Source organism: Armigeres subalbatus, chromosome 2 (assembly GCF_024139115.2).
Source record: "Armigeres subalbatus isolate Guangzhou_Male chromosome 2, GZ_Asu_2, whole genome shotgun sequence".
NCBI lineage: Eukaryota > Metazoa > Arthropoda > Insecta > Diptera > Culicidae > Armigeres > Armigeres subalbatus.
Window position 1 is genome coordinate 59,261,567 of NC_085140.1, and position 19,213 is coordinate 59,280,779.

The 19,213-nt window shown below is 38.6% G+C and overlaps 2 protein-coding genes across 10 annotated transcripts in view; one reads left to right on the plus strand and one right to left on the minus strand.

Annotated features, from left to right (window-relative positions):
- The window catches only part of LOC134208713 (serine/arginine repetitive matrix protein 2), a 152,312-nt gene that overhangs the window by 34,286 nt on the left and 98,813 nt on the right, over positions 1–19,213 (minus strand). The gene's annotated exons all lie outside the window — the stretch shown is intronic.
- On the plus strand, positions 2,887–17,304 carry LOC134208711 (PXMP2/4 family protein 3). Of its 8 annotated transcripts, none has more exons than XM_062684535.1 (5): positions 2,887–3,131; positions 3,476–3,531; positions 3,810–3,932; positions 15,848–16,223; positions 16,295–17,304. In XM_062684535.1, exons 3-5 carry the CDS (start codon positions 3,844–3,846, stop codon positions 16,406–16,408), a joined length of 579 nt encoding a protein of 192 aa, XP_062540519.1. In that variant the 5' UTR covers positions 2,887–3,131; positions 3,476–3,531; positions 3,810–3,843; the 3' UTR covers positions 16,409–17,304. The 8 variants fall into 8 exon arrangements, with proteins under 8 accessions (XP_062540519.1, XP_062540516.1, XP_062540520.1 ...); XM_062684532.1 differs by having other exon boundaries at positions 2,887–3,088; XM_062684536.1 differs by having other exon boundaries at positions 2,887–3,088; positions 3,480–3,531.

The following is a 19,213-nucleotide window of genomic DNA, read 5'->3' on the forward strand; positions in this document are numbered from 1 at the left end:
ATATGGAAAGTGAGCGACAATCATTCGAACAAAACTAGAGAATTGGAGGAGGAAAAAAAATACAAATATTAAAATACTGAGTATGGAACAAATTAGAAAAAGAATTCTGTGGTGTACAATCAGAATTAACAATTATATCCTGATTATTATCAATATACATTGGCCTTACATTTGGAGTACTTTTCTTAGTAAATTAAGTGAATGGATAGCTAACAGCAAAGACCGAAAGCATCTCATAGTAGTTGGAGACTTTAATACTCAGTTAGGATCAAAAGATCTGAACCAGGAAGATATGAAATGGATAGGTAAACTCCTAAGTCATAATAATTGTAATGACAATGGAGAGATTTTTAAAACCTTCCTTCACACTACTGCTAGACAGAAAAAATGTATCTTCAAAGAAAGAAAAAGGTGCTACAATCACATGGAGAAGTGGCAGCAGACAAAGTCAGATAGATCATGTTTTAACACCCATTATGACCGAATACAGAATCACATATATAACTGGAAATTAGACACACGTTAACTCAGATCACAAATTGTTTACTATAGGTATGAAATTTCGAAAAACAATGAGGAAAAGAAAAAACCAAATGTACAAATAAACAAGTATATCGCTAAGATATTGATTATTTTACCTTGCGTTAGATGAATATAAAACAAACACGCTAACTGATTATCGCGAACAGTTAAAAGATAAATTAACAATAGCTCTACCGGAGCGATTGATTGTCTGCCCTTACGTTGGGTGACCAATGACATAACAAAATACGTCGTAACTGATCTATACTTTGTTCTCGCGTCAACATTAACATGCTAGTTACTTAGATTACATCACTTACCAAGGTGAATCCTGATCTAAGTAATGACACTTCCTCTCCCTATTTACAATACTCCTTCCCGTAACAACCGTAGAGATGCAGACGATTCGTCGGTCTCTAAAACAACGGTTGTTACACTAACATTCCTTCCCTTCCCTCGATGATCGTAAGGACGTGGCCGGCGCCGTTATTGACCCATTAAAAGTTGAGTTTTCGGGACGTGCACATTGAGGATGGAGTACTAAGTCCCATCTGTTGGTTCCCTGTGCAATTCCGCTAGTTCTGGTCAATCACGGAGTAGCAACTACGAATTGTACGGTCATCTCATGCTCATGCTCATGGCTGCTCTTAATCCCAAAGTCTTACTTCCAGATTCATTCCTGGCAGAATTCTCAAATGAATTCCTTCAGATGTTCCAGATTTCTTGTAGAAATCTAAAAATTTATATCAATATTCTATTAGGATTTTTTTTGGAAATTCCATTAGAATTTTTTCCGAAAATTATTTTAAGAATTAGGGGAAACCGCCAAATGTTGAACGGCTAATTTTGTCGCATATTGTTGAACTTCCATAAGAAATGCACGTGCGTTCAACAATAGGCGAAGAAATTGGCCGTTCAACATTTGGCGAATTACCCTATTTTAAAAATTCCTTCAGAAATGCGTTTAGTAATTCTTGTCCCAAATCTATTTAGGTTTTTTTTTTGAAATTCTTTCTGAAATACATTTGGAAATGTAGTTCATTTGGAGGAATACAGGAATTCTTTCGTAAAGCCTTCCGAAAGGCCTTTGTAAATTTCTCCAGAAATTCAAATGTAAGATTCATTCCGAAGTTTATGCAGGAATTATTCGGGAAATTTTGTTGAAAAATCATCTGGAAAATTATGGAAGAATGAAATAGGAAATCCTAAAAAATTTTTAGGAGGCGTTTCTAACGGAAAATTTTAAAGGAATTCCTAAAAATAAATCGTAAGGAATTTCTAAAGAATTCTCGAACAAATTCCCAAAATAATTTCCAAATTAAATTTAAGAAGGATTCTTGAGATGATTATACAACGAACTCACAAATCGGCCAATTTGGAAACTACGGGCGTTTTGCTGAAATTTTTGAGTTGAAAGAACCATAATGCACATATGGAGTGAAACAATTGCAGAACATTTATTCACTCATGCTGAACAATCGACTTAAATTATAGGTCTGTAGAAACATTATTACTCCCATTTTCAAAAGCCCAATTCAAGCGTATTATCAACAGTATTATTGTTTGTACAGATTTGTGGATTTATCTTCGATGCAATTTCCAGAGGATTTTCAGAAGAAATCCCAGGACATTCCGAAAGAATTCTTGAAGGAATGTCCAATGAAATTCTTGCAGAAATTTAAGAATGTCGGATATTCCAACAGAATTTAATTTGGAGAATCCGTTCATTTATAATTCTCAAGTCCTCTGCATCATTGCTGATCCAAGAGATATGATTGCCAAAGAATTTTGGTTTAGGTCGTGTATCAGGAGGTCCGTTCGCACTGTTGTTGTCCATAGACGAAATCTGCACATATTTTTAAATTATTGCACTTGAGTTCTTGTGCGTTTCTTATAAGTTTTAATGTCTTTTTCGTCGGTTACGGTATTGGAAAATTTATTTATATGGCGATTATATTGTGCTTTGCAACAAAATGACATCTTTCGTGATAATTTTTCATGGCTCTCATGGATGTGTAAAATTTATCCGCAGTACAAATAATACGTGCTATCAAAGCATCCACCGCCATAATCCACCACATGGCGCCCAAATTTTCAAAAATATTAAGGTTTTTTTCCCTGGAGGTTTTTTTAACAACTACCTATCTTGCGCTTATTTTTCGTTGCGACTAAAAATAAGCGGACGAGTAGACCCGTACACCATTGGCGTACTTTCTCTCACAAAATATGTAGGGGCCCATCACTTCTCACCAACTCACATAAAATCCCAACATCGAGCATGTTATTTATGATAGCTCAAAGCAAGCATGAGGGTTGCGACAGCTTCAAGCTCGAGATTTTACGCTGCTGTCAGCTCGCACGCTATCCAGACCAACATACACACGAACATTTCTCGTACGCATTTTGACGCAGTACCCATTGACTTATACTATATTGCTGATCCTAAGGCAAACAGTGGCAGAAAAATCTCATTAACAGTTAGAGGTTTACTAGATTTTAGGTCAATCACACGCGTTTTCCGTAGTAAGTACCTCTGTCGTCGACAGGCACAGGGGGGTCGGTCGCAGTAAGTATTGCAATTTCGCATTTAGGGGTGTATCTGGTTGCAGGTAAGAAGGAAGGTGTTAATCTTCCGGGTAGGGAGAGCGTGGCTCCGTAGAGAAGAGTGGGCACGAAGACCTAAATGGTAGTGGCGAGATAGTTTCATTGATCAGGTTATAGCAACCAGAAGAAGGAAATCTAGCTATAGCTTTCACCTGTTTACACTGTTATCAGTCATGCGTCATATCTGGTTATTCGTTATCATGAATGAATTTAAATTGTGTACTTTTTTTCTCTGTTTTTATAAATACTTTGCCTGGTATCATTCGCGAATAACACATATACCGTCTCGCGCGACGATTGCGACAACGACCACCGCTGGCCGACTTGAAAACCAAATAACATCCACAAGCAAGCTAAGCCAGTAGGCGCAGATAAGCGACTTACTACGCGGACATTTTTAATTAGGTAATTGGCTCATTATACCCTCACTCAAGTGCAGTTCATCAGCAGCACTCGGACACTGCGGCCAAGTGTGACCGAATCCCTCAAGTGCGATTCTTCCCCTACTTAATTCTTGCTATCAAACAAGTTTCTAGTTTCATCACTGCTCCGCCAGATAGACTGCTTGAACTGAATTTGTTAATCTATTGGTCTATGACTATTATTATCTTTGTGCCCTTCGCGTTGCGATCTTCCCACCATCGTGCGTTCCGGAACATTGGTGAACCCCCCCTGAACCGAAGGAATTGAAATAAGACACCATCAGCGGGAGATAAGATGTCGCTGTCGAAGCCGTTCTACAGTCTGCTGGGAGCGTACTTTGAACAGTTGTTCAATCACCCGGTTCGAACCAAGTCCATCACCAGGTAAGTGGTTGAACTTTGCCTTTTGTTTTGAATGCTGATATAATGTTGCCCTTTCCTCCGCTCCATATCATATCATTGTTGTGTTGCAACGAGTATCGACACATCGCGTCGTCTTTTTTTTGGATACCAAGATCACGCCGATCCATGCTGGCGATGTACCGGTTTCGAAAGCATATTAAAGTCTCTAAGATAAAAAAGATGTTTGTCGGCACGGTTGAATGCATTATGTGTTGCATTAATGAATTGATGCTTCAACGGATAGCAATGCATGTATAGTGTATTAATTCCTTCGGAGTGAAGATTTAAAAAACTTGGCTACAAATCACACTATCAAGACACGGTTTTTTTCGAATGAAAAATTCGAATTATATCGGTAAATATTGCAAATTTGAAAATTAGAGACGATTTAAAAGGTAGAAATGGCTTCTAGAACTTAATTAAATTAAATATTCACAGATACAACTTGAGCCTTCTAAGCTGAACATATGATATTGAATACTTCTATGTATGTCAAGGAATTTTGGAGGCTACCAAGCATCAAAAAATAGTTATAACATCAACCTATACGTAGGTTCAAGAAAGACGCAGCTTTAACTACCGGAGAGTCACCAGGATTTTGATCTCAGATTGCTACATTGGGGCCCTTCTTAGCCTAGCGGTGAAACGCTCGGCTACAAAGCAAGACTATGCGTTTTGAAGAACGCGCTTCACCGACACGGCTGCTTGATGGACGACTGACAAAACTGTCCTTCCCGGAGGCAGTCCTCTATCGTACCTGGATAAATGGCAACCCAACGATCGTTGGATTTACCAATGGAGTCTCGATGAAATGGACTGACAACGACAACAATAACGAATTATGGTTTTCTAAAGATAGATTATGTGTGGATTCTGTACACTTACACAGTTATTAACCGCAAGGTTTCTAAGCCAAGTTACCTTTTTTGCATTCATATATTATGAGGCTAACACGATGATACTATTATGCCCAGGGAAATCGAGACAATTACCAAACCAAAAATTGCCTAGATCGGCACCGGGAATCTAACCCAGCCAACCACCTCGGACAAAAATGCGTAATGACGGATGTATTACAATTTCAATGAAAGCTTATTGATGCAGTTTTTCAAATTGTGTAATTTTTTTTATTCCAAAACTTTGTATTAAACATAATATGCATAGCGATCAGTAGATCAAAATCTTTTGAATCTTGTCACTACAACCAGCACAAACAGAAAGGTCTGAAGCCGCCTTTCTAGAGGCTTGGAAGCCTTCTTTGAAGAGGATCGGAAGTCTTCTTTCAAGAGGCTCGGAAGCCTTCTTTCAAGATGATCGGAAGCGTCTTTCGATAGGCTTGGAAGCCTGCTTTCGAGAGGCACCGGGATTCTTCTTTCACGAGGCTCGGAAGCCTTCTTTCAACAGGCTCGGAAGCATCCTTTCAAGAGGCTCGGAAGCTTCCCTTCAAGAGGCTCGGAAGCCTTATTTCAAGAGAATCGGCAGCCTCCTTTCAAGCGACTTGGGAACCTCCTTTCAAGAGGCTTGGGAGTCTCCTTTCAAGAGATTCGGGATTCTCCTTTCAAAATGTTCGGAAGCCTAATTTCAAAAGGTTTGGAAGCCTTCTTTCAAGATGCTCGAGGGCGTCCTTGCAGGAAGTTCAGGAGCCGCCTATCAAGAGGTTTGGAAACCCCCGTCCAGAAGGCTCGGAAGGCTTATTCCAAGAAGCGCGGAAATCTATTTAGTGGCCCGAAAGCCTTCTTTCAAGAGGGTCTAAAACCTCCTTCCAGGATGCTCGGAACCCACCAAAAGTCCTCGAAGTGTTATAGGAAGCTTGATATATAAACTTAATTTGAATAGAAAAGTTTCATGAAGAAGATGAAAGATGATGATTTCAGACAACTTTTGGAGAGCCATATATTCCATTATCCATATGCTTAATTCTATTTACAGCGAAAAAATAGGGAGTACCTAAATGAATGTACATATAAGTTCGAATGGGTAAAAGAAAAAGGTTTAGAACCGCTGCATTAGGGTGTCCCAAAAAACTATGTTAGAAAAGTCATGACGCTTATCCCTCAAATGAAAGATAATGTGAAGCATTTGCTAGAACAACACAAAATTTCTTGAAAAAAAAAATCAAAGCACTTTAAAGGTTTTCACAGAGCAGTATTCTATTAGCATTTCCTCAGTTATTAATTGAAAGGTTTTCTATGCCCGCCAATGCATGAGTGTGTATCTTTTGTGGCAATGGATACACTATGCCCAGGATGTCGAGAAAGTTTCTAACCCGAAAACATCCTAGACCGGACCGAGAATCGAACTCGCCAGCTCCAGATCGCCAACCCTACGCCTTTCCTTGCAAGGCTAACTGGAAACCCATTTTCTTTAAGCACATCACGCATAACATAGGCTAGATGTACCAGTTGTGGCTATAGCACCAGTTGTCGCACTAGTGCTTCATATGCCAAATGGCCAATCAAATCACTGTAAACCAAGTTTATATCGATAAAGCATATTCATATGATACGATAACACCTTTGATTTCCTTCAAAAAAGGCAAGGCATAATTATAAAAATTGATGTTGCTTAATTTTTGACGTCCTTTGCACCAGTTGTCGCACTAGTGTTCCCAATTTGGCCAATCCCATAAGAAAACAATGGGATTTGGGATGGGATTTGCCAAAAAAAGGAACCATAATTAAGAATAGTGCCACAACTGGTGCATGCGTTCCTATTATGGATTAATCAATTTTGAGGATAATAACAAATTTTATTGTGGTTTTCATAGCTGTTCCAAGAATAAAGTCCACCCACATTCCTTTTACTTATTTTTTTTAAATAGTTGTTCTTATGTATGGCGTCAATTGGTACACCCACCCTATATAAAAATGCGTCTACTGCAGAATTTACTCTATGTGACATGTACCACTTTCACCAGCACCGGTTCATATGTCTAAAATATTTCACAGGCTTTTTCTGAATCATGATGGCTAGCAGTTAGTTTTGGATATGTTAGAGTAGGGTAAGGCGGGGCTAGATGGATCACGAGGTGAAAGTATCATAAGTAATGTAGATGATTTTGTACTAACTGCGTTGAAATAAATAAATTTGATCGAAAATTAGACATTGTAACTAAATTAGACATTACAAATGGGGCAAGATGGGTCAGCACATACATGGGCACATGAAGGGCATGGTTGGTATTCAAACCATATTTTCCATTGCTGATTTAATCATTTTAAGGTTACTTATGAGTATATTGGTGTTAATTTGTTTATTAAAAATGGATTTTTTTTTGCCAAAAAATAATATTTTGAGGGGGCAACAAAATAAAATTCGGATAATTTTGAAGATTTTCAAAACATTCTTTAACAAATCCTAAGAGTTTTTTTGATTTTTTTTCATTTTAATATTTATTTTGTCCCATCCTACCCTATAAAAAAACAAAAATTAGGTCTTCAGCATGAGGTCATTACTACTTTCTAACAAAACTGCTTACTTACACTGAAATCTACTTTAATTTTGGGAATGGTAAATATGTGGTAAAATTGAAATTTAACACGGGATCAATTGTTGCATCACCATAATGTTCCTTGCTAAAATGACTACTTTGGTTATCATTGCTCAAGGCTCTCGTAGATTAGCAAAATTTATCGGCAATATTTACAAACAGCATGTGTTATCAAAGCATTCATCCATTCATAGCCTCACTTCACAACGTAGCCCCCTCCTGCTATCGATGACGATTCAAAGGATGATTTTATTAATTAAACGAAGTACAACAGCACCTGCAAACCACTGACAGACCCATTCCAAAGTTCGATTTTTCCTAATTCGAAATCCGTGAGTGATTTCGATCATCGACCGATACACTTCAGAGTTGGATTTGCTTGTGTTCTAACCATCTGAAATTTGTATATGATTTGTCACGATTTTTAAATCCGTGATGTACTTTCTCCGTGATGTACTTGCAAGTTCGTTAGTTCCTTCAATTGAGAGCAAGAAACAGCCGTTATGGACAGTATAAGCTGAAAGGAATCGTAGGTAAAAAAACTTTCAGCATACTAATGATCTTCTAGCCCGTTCTTTTTTTTCTAGTTCCTTTCATTTTCTACCATATTTCGCAAAAAGTAAATAAAATATCATAATGGATTTGAGACGCAAATGAAAGACAAACGCTCAGAAAACATGAATGGGTTGATACCGCGCCTGGGGAAATCATGGAGGTCGTGGTTGATCTGGTAGACCATTTGATAAGAACTCCAAGACAATTTGGACACCCGTAAACACCTCATATGCCTGGATTTAGGACGCACATGAAAGACCAATACTCGGAGGACATGATTTGGTTGATACTGCGGCTGGGGACATCATGGAAGCCGAGTTTGAATTAGTAGACCATTTGATAAAAGCTCCAGAACAATTTGGAGTTCTTACAATATCTCATACGCCAGTATTTGAGACGCAAATGAAAGACAAATGCTCGGAGAACATGATTGGGTTGATTTCGCGGCTGGTGACCTCATGTGAGGTCAAGGTTGATTCAGTAGAATATTTGATAAGAACTCCAGGACTATTTGGAGATCTTACAACATCTCACACGCCTGGATTTGAGACGGATATGAATGACAAATGCTCGGAGGGCATGATTTGGTTGATACCGCGGCTTGGGACATCATGGAAGCATGGTTGATTCGGTAGAACATTTGATAAGAATTCCAGGACAATTTGGAGATCTTATAACACCTCACATGCCTGAATTTGAGACGCAAATGAAAGACAAATATTAGAAGGATACGATTTGGTCGGCACTGCGGCTGGAGATATTATGGAAATCGTGTTTGAATTGGTAGGCTATTTGATAAGAATTCTAGGACAATTTGGAGACCTTAAAACATCTCATATGCCTGGATTTGAGACGCAATTGAAAGACAAATAATCGGAAGGCACGATTTGGTTGATACCGCGGCTGGGGACATCATAGAATTTGTGGTTTGATTTGGTAGTCCATTTGATTCAAACTCCAGGGCAATTTGGAGATCCTGCAATAATTCATACGCTAGAATTTGAGACGCAAATGAAAGGCAAATGTTCGGAGGACATGATTGGGTTGATACCGAGGCTGGAGACATCATGGAAGTCGTGGTTGATTCGGTAGAACATTTGATAAAAACTCCAGGACTATTTGGAGATCTTACAACATCTCACTTGCCTGGGTTTGAGAAGCAAATGAAAGACAAATGCTTGGAGGACATGATTGGGTTGACACCGCGGCTTGGGACATCGTGGAAGTCTTGGTTGATTCGGTAGAAAATTTGATTCAAACTCCAGGCCAATTCGGTGATCCTAGAACATCATAGTTTTTATGATACATGTTTTCTGTATAGTTTACTTTCAATTTAGCAATTTCACAGAAGATAACAGGCTTTGGATATTTTTTGTAGTTGCATATACCCTGTAGTATAAGAGTTCTATCAGGCCCCGAATAATCACCGTATGCCTAATATGGATGCTCAAAATATGTTCCTATGTTCCAGGTGATGTTTTTCATATGTTATGTGAGTATTTCCATCATCACTAGATGGATAGATATCATTTTTTGGTAATGAAATATGAGCATATTACAAAAATTGTGTTTTGCAACATCCGTTGCTTTACTCCCACAGCTCTAACAAAAAATTGAACACCGCTAGACTCTAGACTAGTACTGGAAAAGGTCTTGATCGTCATAAGACAGAGAGCAAAGCGCCTTTTTCTATTTCAAGCGACCAAATGAAAGAATTCGTGGGTTTTGTTTCTTTGATCAATTTCGCAAGAAAGGCAGTCATGAAAGGATTTTGTTCTTTATTTTAAAATTAAAATTCCTGCATTATTAGAAAAGATATAAGCAAAGAATAGTGACTAGTCGAGTAATTAATCTTACTTACTTACTTATGGATCCTGAACACCTCCGGTGGTGCAAGGAGTCGACTTGAAAGATCTCCAGATCTGGGCGATGTCCAGCTATCACATTAACCTGTTGTTGTTAATTAATCATATTCCTTTAATTCCCCGAGTTAGATAATAGTTAGATAATAAAAACAAAAATGTCAAATGTCACGGAACAAATATTTTTTGAGATTTTTGTAGCATGCCATTCATTCTTCGCGTTTCTATATATATATTGAAAGGGGTAGATATGTAAACATAGCGTGCCGTCTCTTATTGGAAATGAGAAATTTCAGTAAGAAGATTGGTAAAAAACGGAGAAAATCGGTTGAAAAACGACTGATTTGAACATTTAGTTACAACGATTTTCTGAACGAATGAATCCTAGTGTTAAAAGAACTAGATGGTATAGACAATCAAGAAGATAGACAACATATTTCGTATAAGATCAACACTAGCTACCAGGGTTTAGACTTTTCGTTTCAACGAGACCAAAGCAAGCTTTTTTCGGGCCTAGGGAGAGCCTTTTTTCGTTGTTTTTGTTGAGGATTATTTTTCACCCATCAATCTTTTCTCTAGAATTAGACTTGGAAGACAAATGAAAATCTTGCCTATAAGGGTAAATGTTCCAATAGTGAAGGAACTAAGCGCGTTCCAACACTATTCATTTCCCCAGAATAATAACAAATCTATTTCCAATTACCTTTGATATGTATAGGGATGAAACGATACCACTGAGGTATCGATACTTTTACTTTGAAGTAGTATCGTATAAAAGTATCGATACCAATAAATATCGAATTAAAAGTATCGATACCTACTCGTATCATATGAGTACTTATATATTTGAAGTGAAATTCGAAAACGATTGTTTTATCACTGTCAGGTAGTTATTCATTATTTATGTTCAATGAAGAACTAAAGAATTAAACACATTTAATTACTATTTGTTCTTCGATACTTTAATTCACTTATCTTGAGAGTGTATTAAAAGCTGTTAAACTTCATTTCACGTGAAAAATTCAATATGTAAACCAATTGCATCTTTTGATCATTAAATGCATTTTTCTGTATTTTTAATTCATGTTCCTAAATATGCGAATCTCTCTGATGCTTCTTCAATGGGATGGGACTTTCGCAACACAGCTGCAAATATCAGTTCAAAGCCGAGATTACCCCAGATGTTTTAGTCATTTGCTACAGAGTTTGAGGAAATTTTAAACCAATATAGGGGCCCTTCTCAGCCTAGCGGTAAGATGCGCGGCTATAAAGCAAGACTATGCTGTGGGTGGCTGGGTTCGATTCCCGATGCCGGTCTAGGAAATTTACGGTTTGGAAATTGTCTCGACTTCCTTGGGCATAAAAGTATCGTCGTGTAAGCCTCATGATAAACGAATGCAAAAATGGTAACTTGAGTTAATAAGTGTGGAAGTGCTGAATGACTAAGCAGCGAGGCGGCAATGTCCCAGTGGGGGATGTAATGCCAATAAAAAGAAGAAGATAGGATTGAGTAAAGTGACCAGTTATTCCTTGGATCAATCCGGGACTTTTTATGCATTATTTATTTTGATAGATGTATTTATTGAGCAATATTGTTATGAGTAATGATTTTATTAATAATAATAATTTATTCAAAAAAGAATTTTGTGTCCCATCAACCTTGAACACCCGAACTACTCGATTTTGAGAAACGAGATGTTTTACAATCTTGATCTCGTGGCAGTGCGGTCTGCGGCGCCGGTCGTCTGAGCGTATGGTATAGTATGTGTATGTATCAATTGCTTCAGGCGTCTTCCTGATTTTACAGATTTTTTAGATCTTTACATATCTATGGATGCTTCAGATTTTACACATTTTCTAATATCCCGATTTTCAGATCCTGGAAGTGACTCAGAGCCTTCCGACTCAAAACATAGTCACGACCTAAACTTTTCAGAATATTAAACTCATTTTCAATATTCCCACATTATCCACACCCTTAAGGTTATTCCAATGCTATTCCTAGGATTTTCTAGAGACTCCATAGTCTCTCGAATTCACTGTCAGGGACTGGGATTAAGCATAGGCCACCTTTACGATCCTCAATTTTAAGTGAATCATTAGAAATCTATAAAATAAAGCTTAGTACACTTTTATGAATTTTACTAATAATATACCGTAATTAGCACAAATGCGTGTTGAACGGCAGAAAATGAATACTTTTATACTTAATACGTGTATTTTTTATTTGAATTCAATACTGAAACTTGGAAGAATATGTTTTAGAAAAAATGAATGTTTCTATTAAGGTTTATTGGATTTGATAGACTTTAAATCGGGTACTCGATTGATTCAAGTACTTCAATTCGATACTTACTTGGTATCGTATATCAAAGTATCGATTCCAAAAATACTTGGTATCGAATCAAAAGTATCGAGTTACTCGTATTTACTAGTATCGTTTCATCCCTAGATATGTATCGCTTTTACTTCAATAAGAAAATGCTTCCGTTTGAAAAGAAATCATTATTAAAACGAAAAATCATAACTCCAATTATTGGTACAGTGTTTCAATAGTTTTATTTTTTAATCTTTGTTCCTATAGTTGCGAATCCCATTGTTTTCTTACGGGACTTGCAACTATAGGAACACTACCGCAACTATTGGTGCACAGACGGAAAAATATTAAGGTATTTTGAGGATATATCGCAGATCAATTACAAAATTGTATGGCCGCGCCGGGATTCGAACCCAGAATAGTAACAATAATAGCCGTAGCGATGGGGGTCCCGTAGCGTAGTTGGCTACACGTTCGCCTTTCAAGCGAATGGTCATGGGTTCGATTCCCAGCCCCTCCACCAAACCCTCGTCAGTCGCCGGATGCGCAGCCTATGCGGTGGCGTATTGGGGTGCACGCCTCACCGTCACGGCTGCCTGATGACGACTGACAACTTGTTCTTCTTGGAGGCATTCCTCCAAACGTTACCCGGATAAATGGCAACCGGACAATGCAACGATCATTGGATACACGACATGGACAAAACGAACACAATGGACTCACGACGAGATGGACCAGCAACGACAACAACAATGAATAATGGAAAAATCTAAAAATAGATTCTGTGTGGATTCTGGCTGCAAAATACCACAGTAGATCTCGGCACAGTAGCGGTTAAGTAACACAGAGTGCCTACCAAATAAATAAAGGAATAAAAAAAAAAAAATAGCCGTAGCGATGCACTTACTCTAGCCACACCACCACGCTATCTGTATGAAAGCATTAAGTTATTTGTTACCATAAGCTACTACCTACCATTTGCATTGATGATGCCACGAAAAGACTCGAATATAGAAGAAAAAGAGCAAACCCCCGTTTGGCGGCAATCGAAGTGAGCGAAAAATGGTTATCACTCTCCAGGCTGTTTTTCTTTCCCGAAAAGCGATTTCTTCCAGAAACTTTTCGTGAGGTAGCTTCCTGTGCTCCTGAGATCGAGTGAGCATTACGATCTCTGCTAGCTACTTAAGGTAAATAATCGTCGAAATTGACACATGAAGCATTGTTAGCAAAATGTTTTACCTATTTGGACGGTCCGATAAATTTAAAAGAAGCTTCAGAATCCCCGGGAGAACCGGAATGGCAGGCTGTTATGATGGATGAACTTGACCTCATAGAAAAAATGTAGGAAAATGTTGAAAGTTGACACTGTTACCAAAAGAAAGCAAATGGGTATTTCGGGAAAAAATCAGTGCTTCAAATTCGAAGCACGTATGGTTGAACAAGGGTTAAGCAACGATCTTCTTCTTATTGACATTACATTCTCCACTGGGATATTGGCGCCTCGCAGGCTTAGAGTTCATTCATCACTTCCACAGTTATTATAGGGCCCTTCCAAACTGACCAAATTCCAATAAACAAAATCCGTGACTACAGAAACAAAACCGCGACAAATAAAAATAATGGTCTTATCACGTAGAAACACATTACAATGCAAAATATCAATATTGTTGATTTTAACCTATCGATATTTTGTCATAATTTGACGTCCACCTTCGTTTTAAGTGGGCTACAGCCCAACTAACGGGCGCCCAACTAAATCGTAGCCCATCTAAAGGTAGCCCAACGAGTGAAATTTGACTGTAGTTGGAATAAGCAGCCTGGAGTATGTACTATGGAGCAGAACTGGATGAGGCAGAAGGTCGGAAAGATGAAGCGTCTCGCTATCGCTCAACCGAGTGGACAGGGTTGATAACAACCAGCATAATTACGTGCGGCAACCAGCATGCTTTAGCTCAGTTCCGGCGGTCCCATATGCGATTTTCAATGCGTTTAATCTGGTCAATAACAACCTTGGAGAGCAAAATAGACAAAGTTTCGTTTCCCAAATTTTACTAATATAATCCACGATTTTCGCAACAAAAATTATTCGAAACAAGGATTTACTTCTCAATTCGGCGTCCCGGCAATCAAGAATTACTATATGATCAATTTGTCAGGTCAACAGACAGTTTATCAAGTAGCGGAATTGTGCTCTTCCTGTCATAAGGAGTAGAAATTTTCAACATATTCATTCTGCTTGATATCTAATAACAAGTTCTGCATCTCCTCTTCACGATCCATACATAAAACACTCAAATACACAACGTTATTCGTTGAAATTAACATTTTAAAGTCTGACTGGATTCGCCCTGTAGTAGACTCCCTGGGGGTCCATAATAGGAAATTGCTTCCCTATAGTCGACACTTCATTTGATTTTCATGTTTCGTTCCGGGACGTTCTTTTTCCCTATTATGGACCCCCCAAAATATTCCTATAATGGACACTCTCGTGTTTACTTTTTTAAAGAATTGAAAAAAATAATCTAATTTCACTTTCCATTGCATTTCCAATGCATGTAATCAAATCATAGAACTGTAAGGTAGGTTCTCCCGATGGAATTTCATAGCAAAATGTTTATATTGTGCTGTAATAATGCAAAAATGGCTGGAGGGTCCACTATTGGACACTTAACCCTATCGTATGAATTCGGATCTCAAAGTACTGCTTACTCCTCATACACTAATATAAAAAAAAACATTACTATTTTGAATTTTCGAGAGAGTATAAATATAAATCCTCGATTTTAGCGACTGGAAGAGCAAATCCGCGAATGTTGTAACAGCCCTGCAACTGAGAGGTTTTTAAGTCAAGTTACCATTTTCCATTCGTATATCGGTATAGGTATCATAAGGCTAACTAGAAAATTACCAACCCAAAGATGTTGTAGACATGACCGAGAATCGAGCCAAGCCTGCATGACAGCATGGTCTTGCTTTATATCCGCGTATCTTAACACACGACTAAGGAAGGCCCCAACTCAATATGGTGAAGTTTCTTAAGTATTTCGACTGGGTATTGGGTATAATCAGGTTTTCGGCTTTCAGTAACATGAAAAACTTGATCATTTTAAATCATTTCCAACGTTTCGATTCGGGGGTTTGTATCTTCATTAGGGGTCGAAATCACTCATTATTGAAAAAAGGTTCACTGAAGATAATTAATATTGAATTGGATCATGATCTGCCATTTCATTTGAAACTTATGAAGTATTAAATGTTGTATCGAACCTTGGCAAATCACGAGAAAAGCAGTTTTACTATCAGGTAATTTAAAAAGGTTTTATTTTTGATAATTGTCTGGTTATTTCTTCTTAAAATCATAGTCATAATCGAGTCATAAAATACCCCTTGGGGATCGAATTGCTAGAAGATTGGAGGTTCAATTTTAAACAACACACATTTTTCCGTCCCACAAACATCTTTTTTGTTCTTTGAAATTTGTTATCTAGAGACACCAAAATGCTCGTAATCTTACATCACAAATAAATACTTTATCGCTTATTGTTTATAACAATCCCACTGATAACATATCATATGAACCATAAACCAAGCAAAATATTTTCTCTACCATCCCAGATGAGCCACACACTTCAAGCCTGTTTGCGCTCAAAATCGCCAATGTTTCTTTTTTCAGCTGTGTCATCGCCACCTCGGCCAACTACTGCTCCCAGAAGATAGCCGGCACGAAAAAAGTTAACACCGACACACTGGTCGCCTACGGGCTGTTCGGGCTGATTTTCACTGGACCGCTATCGCACCTGTTCTACCAATGGCTCGAGCGGGTAACGAACGATCGCCGCTTCAAGCAGTTACTGATGCTGCTGGGTGAGCGGGCCCTCTTTGCTCCGGTCATCACCGCCCTATCGCTCTACTTCATCACCCGGTTCGAGGGCAAAAGCCACGAGGATGGTGTCAGCAACCTAAATGACCTGTACAAGCTGATCGTGGTTAACAATTGGAAGTACCTCACGCTCCCGGTGCTGATCAACTTCCGATTTGTGCCTCCGATGGTAAGCATTTTTCGTTTCGTTTGATAGAAACATTTCTTCTAACAACGATTCTCATTTATTTCAAATTCCAGCTACGCGTGCTTGTCGCCAACATCATCGGATTCTGCTGGATCGTCTTCCTGTCGGCGAAGCGCCGAAAGGCCGAGCTTATCCGCCGCCAGGCGGAGGCCCAGCGAAACTCCTGAGTGACGGAGAACGTCACGTTCTGGCCGTTCGCCGTCTTGACGGGGAAACGCTGGAACGACGACGACGATGTTGACAACTACGTAGCACCGGACAAGCCCACGTCGTACGAGAAGCTGGCCGGGGGCATATCAACGTAGAGATTCTTTTCAAATTCGAGCGACAACCACAAAAACAAAAACCAAACAGCAAAATTCTGAACAATTTCGCAGCAATCAGTTTTTTTTATCTTCAATTATTGTTTAAAATCGGAATTAGTGCATTCCAATAAGTAACGAGGGGGGTGTTATGGTTATAGGAAATAAGTTCCGGCGATTTACAAACACTGCAAATGACAGTGGAGAAATTTAGCGAGCCAGTAACAACAATAACAGAAACCGAGAACAACAAATTAGCAAAATTACAAAAGGACATATGCTTACAAGACAAAATATAACAAAAGAAAACCAGCAGCCTTTTTTAAATTTGCGCATATAAATAAATACTTAGGTAAACACATATTCACGAAGCTAGCACACGCGCGAGCTGTCGGCGAGCAACATTAAAGAAGTAAACTAAGATATGTTTCAAAACATAGGAGAAACTTGTTCAAGCATTTAAAAAGTAATAACAACAAATAGAGAAAAAAATAATCAAATTTGCTTCCTTGGTAAAATAATGCAATAATAATCATCAGTGACGCAGCTGAATGGCGGTGAGGATGAATTCCTGTTTTTAATTATTGATTATCTAGTAGCAATCAGAGCATTCACACTGCAACATTTGTAACGTGTTTGATTCATTGCGATATAACATCTAGGATTATAGGGAAAGACTTTTTTCTGTTACACATTTTTTTGTTCTTGGATGTAAGTTTAGTAAGATGATGGGGTAAATAAAAGCATTTTATATCACACAATGTTAGCAGTTGAGTGAAAGAAATCTTCCAATGGGTGAAATGAGCAGATATATCATCCGTGTGTATGTGTACATATTTTGTAGACACACTCCAGACTTGGATGAAATAACCGAAGCCGGAGACCTGGTGGCTGCATTGAGAGATCAGTATGGCATCGAAATCCAGGATACCGCGATTCGGTTAAAGAAAGGTCGAGCAAAAACGCAGGTTGGCACACTCTGAAAATCCTTGGTTAATGTCAAGAAGATGTTGGATTAGACCAAGCTGAAGGTGGATTAGTCAGTATGCCCGATGAGCATAATTGTTGGCTTGCTTTAAGTACTTCAATTTTGGACATAAGTCATATATGACTGTACTGCCGCTAACCACAAGTCGAGCATATTTGTATATGAACGCCCAATACAGATGTGCTCGACATGCGATTAGCGGCAGTGCAGGGGTTCAGATCAAAGTAGGTTATGTCGCAGGTGTAGAATTCGAGAACACAAGGCTCACATCTGCTAGGCTGCACCGAGGTGTTTGATCTGCTCACCTGGCGTAGACAACAAACAGCCATTTGGTGGGCTGGCCTGTTCGGCTTCCAAACGGGTTCGGACATGCAGATAACTTCTAGTAGTAGAATCGACAACCATTGCAAGGCATCGCAAGCGTTGTTAAAACGGTCGGTATATGAGAGCAAGACTGATGTTGCCCTGCTATCGGACCCGTATTGCATCCCTGCTGGGAACGGCAGTTGGATTGCGGACAAGTCCAGAACAGTGTCAATCTGGACATGCGGAAATAGTTTCACCTCCTGCTGATGATGGAGTTTCGTAATAGCCAAAGTAAACGATGTTTACCTTTGTAGCTGCTATTGTCGTCCTAAATGGAATACAGAGCAGTACACTACAGCATTGTGTGGCCCCAAATGGCCGGAGCGAATTATTATGACAGCAGCTCTCCGTGGGTGCGTGTGCACGCCACGGTGGTCTAACCAGAAGAGGCCGAGTCATGGCTTGCTGCGCACTGATCGACACGTTGAGGTGTTAATGTATAATCACACGCTGATGGTAATATACTCAAACCCCACATTTCCCTTCTTCTCTCATTAAAAAAAGCAAAAAAAAATCCTCTAGCATAGTGATTTTTTAAAGTTATTTGCGCGAGACGAAGATGAACATATTGCTTTTGAGAAATCGATGGTTTCCTTTGAAAACTGAACTCCAAAATAAACTTGTCTGATCATCGTGGTTTTCAATCGCAGAGCAACGAAATGTAAGTCAATAATCTAAATACCTTATACCGTCCATTAAATCCAACTATCAGCTTCATATATAGTAATACCAGCAAGCTGACCTTCAACATATCGATGTTGAACTTGCTAACAACCGCTGAGAACATGTGTTCCCAAACTGTGGGCCGCGACTCCGCGTGGGCTGATCAATGATGGGTTGCGAAAGATGAATCTTGATTCATTCTTTTGTCCCTATTTTGTCCCACAAATCTATCACAGCCATGAGATTTGGATCTATGTAGTGAATGGAGAACAATAAATTTTAAGATTTTGTCAAATACAATGAAATCCAAACAATTCAAATCCAATCCAAATTCCAATAAAAATCTAAGCCACATTCAATCCAATTCCAATCAACATCCAATCCTAATCCAATCTAAATTCAACCCAAATCCATTCCACATTCAATCCATATCCGTTCCACATCCATTCCAAATCCACTCCAATCAAAATCTAATCCAAATCCGATCCAAATCCAATCTAAATTCAACCAAATGCAATTCTAATCCAAATCCAAATCAAATCGAATTCAAATCCAGTCCAAATCCAATCCAAATCCAACCAAAATCAAATCCAAATCCAATCCATATCCAATTCAAATCCATTCCAATCAAATTCAAATCCAACCAAAATCTA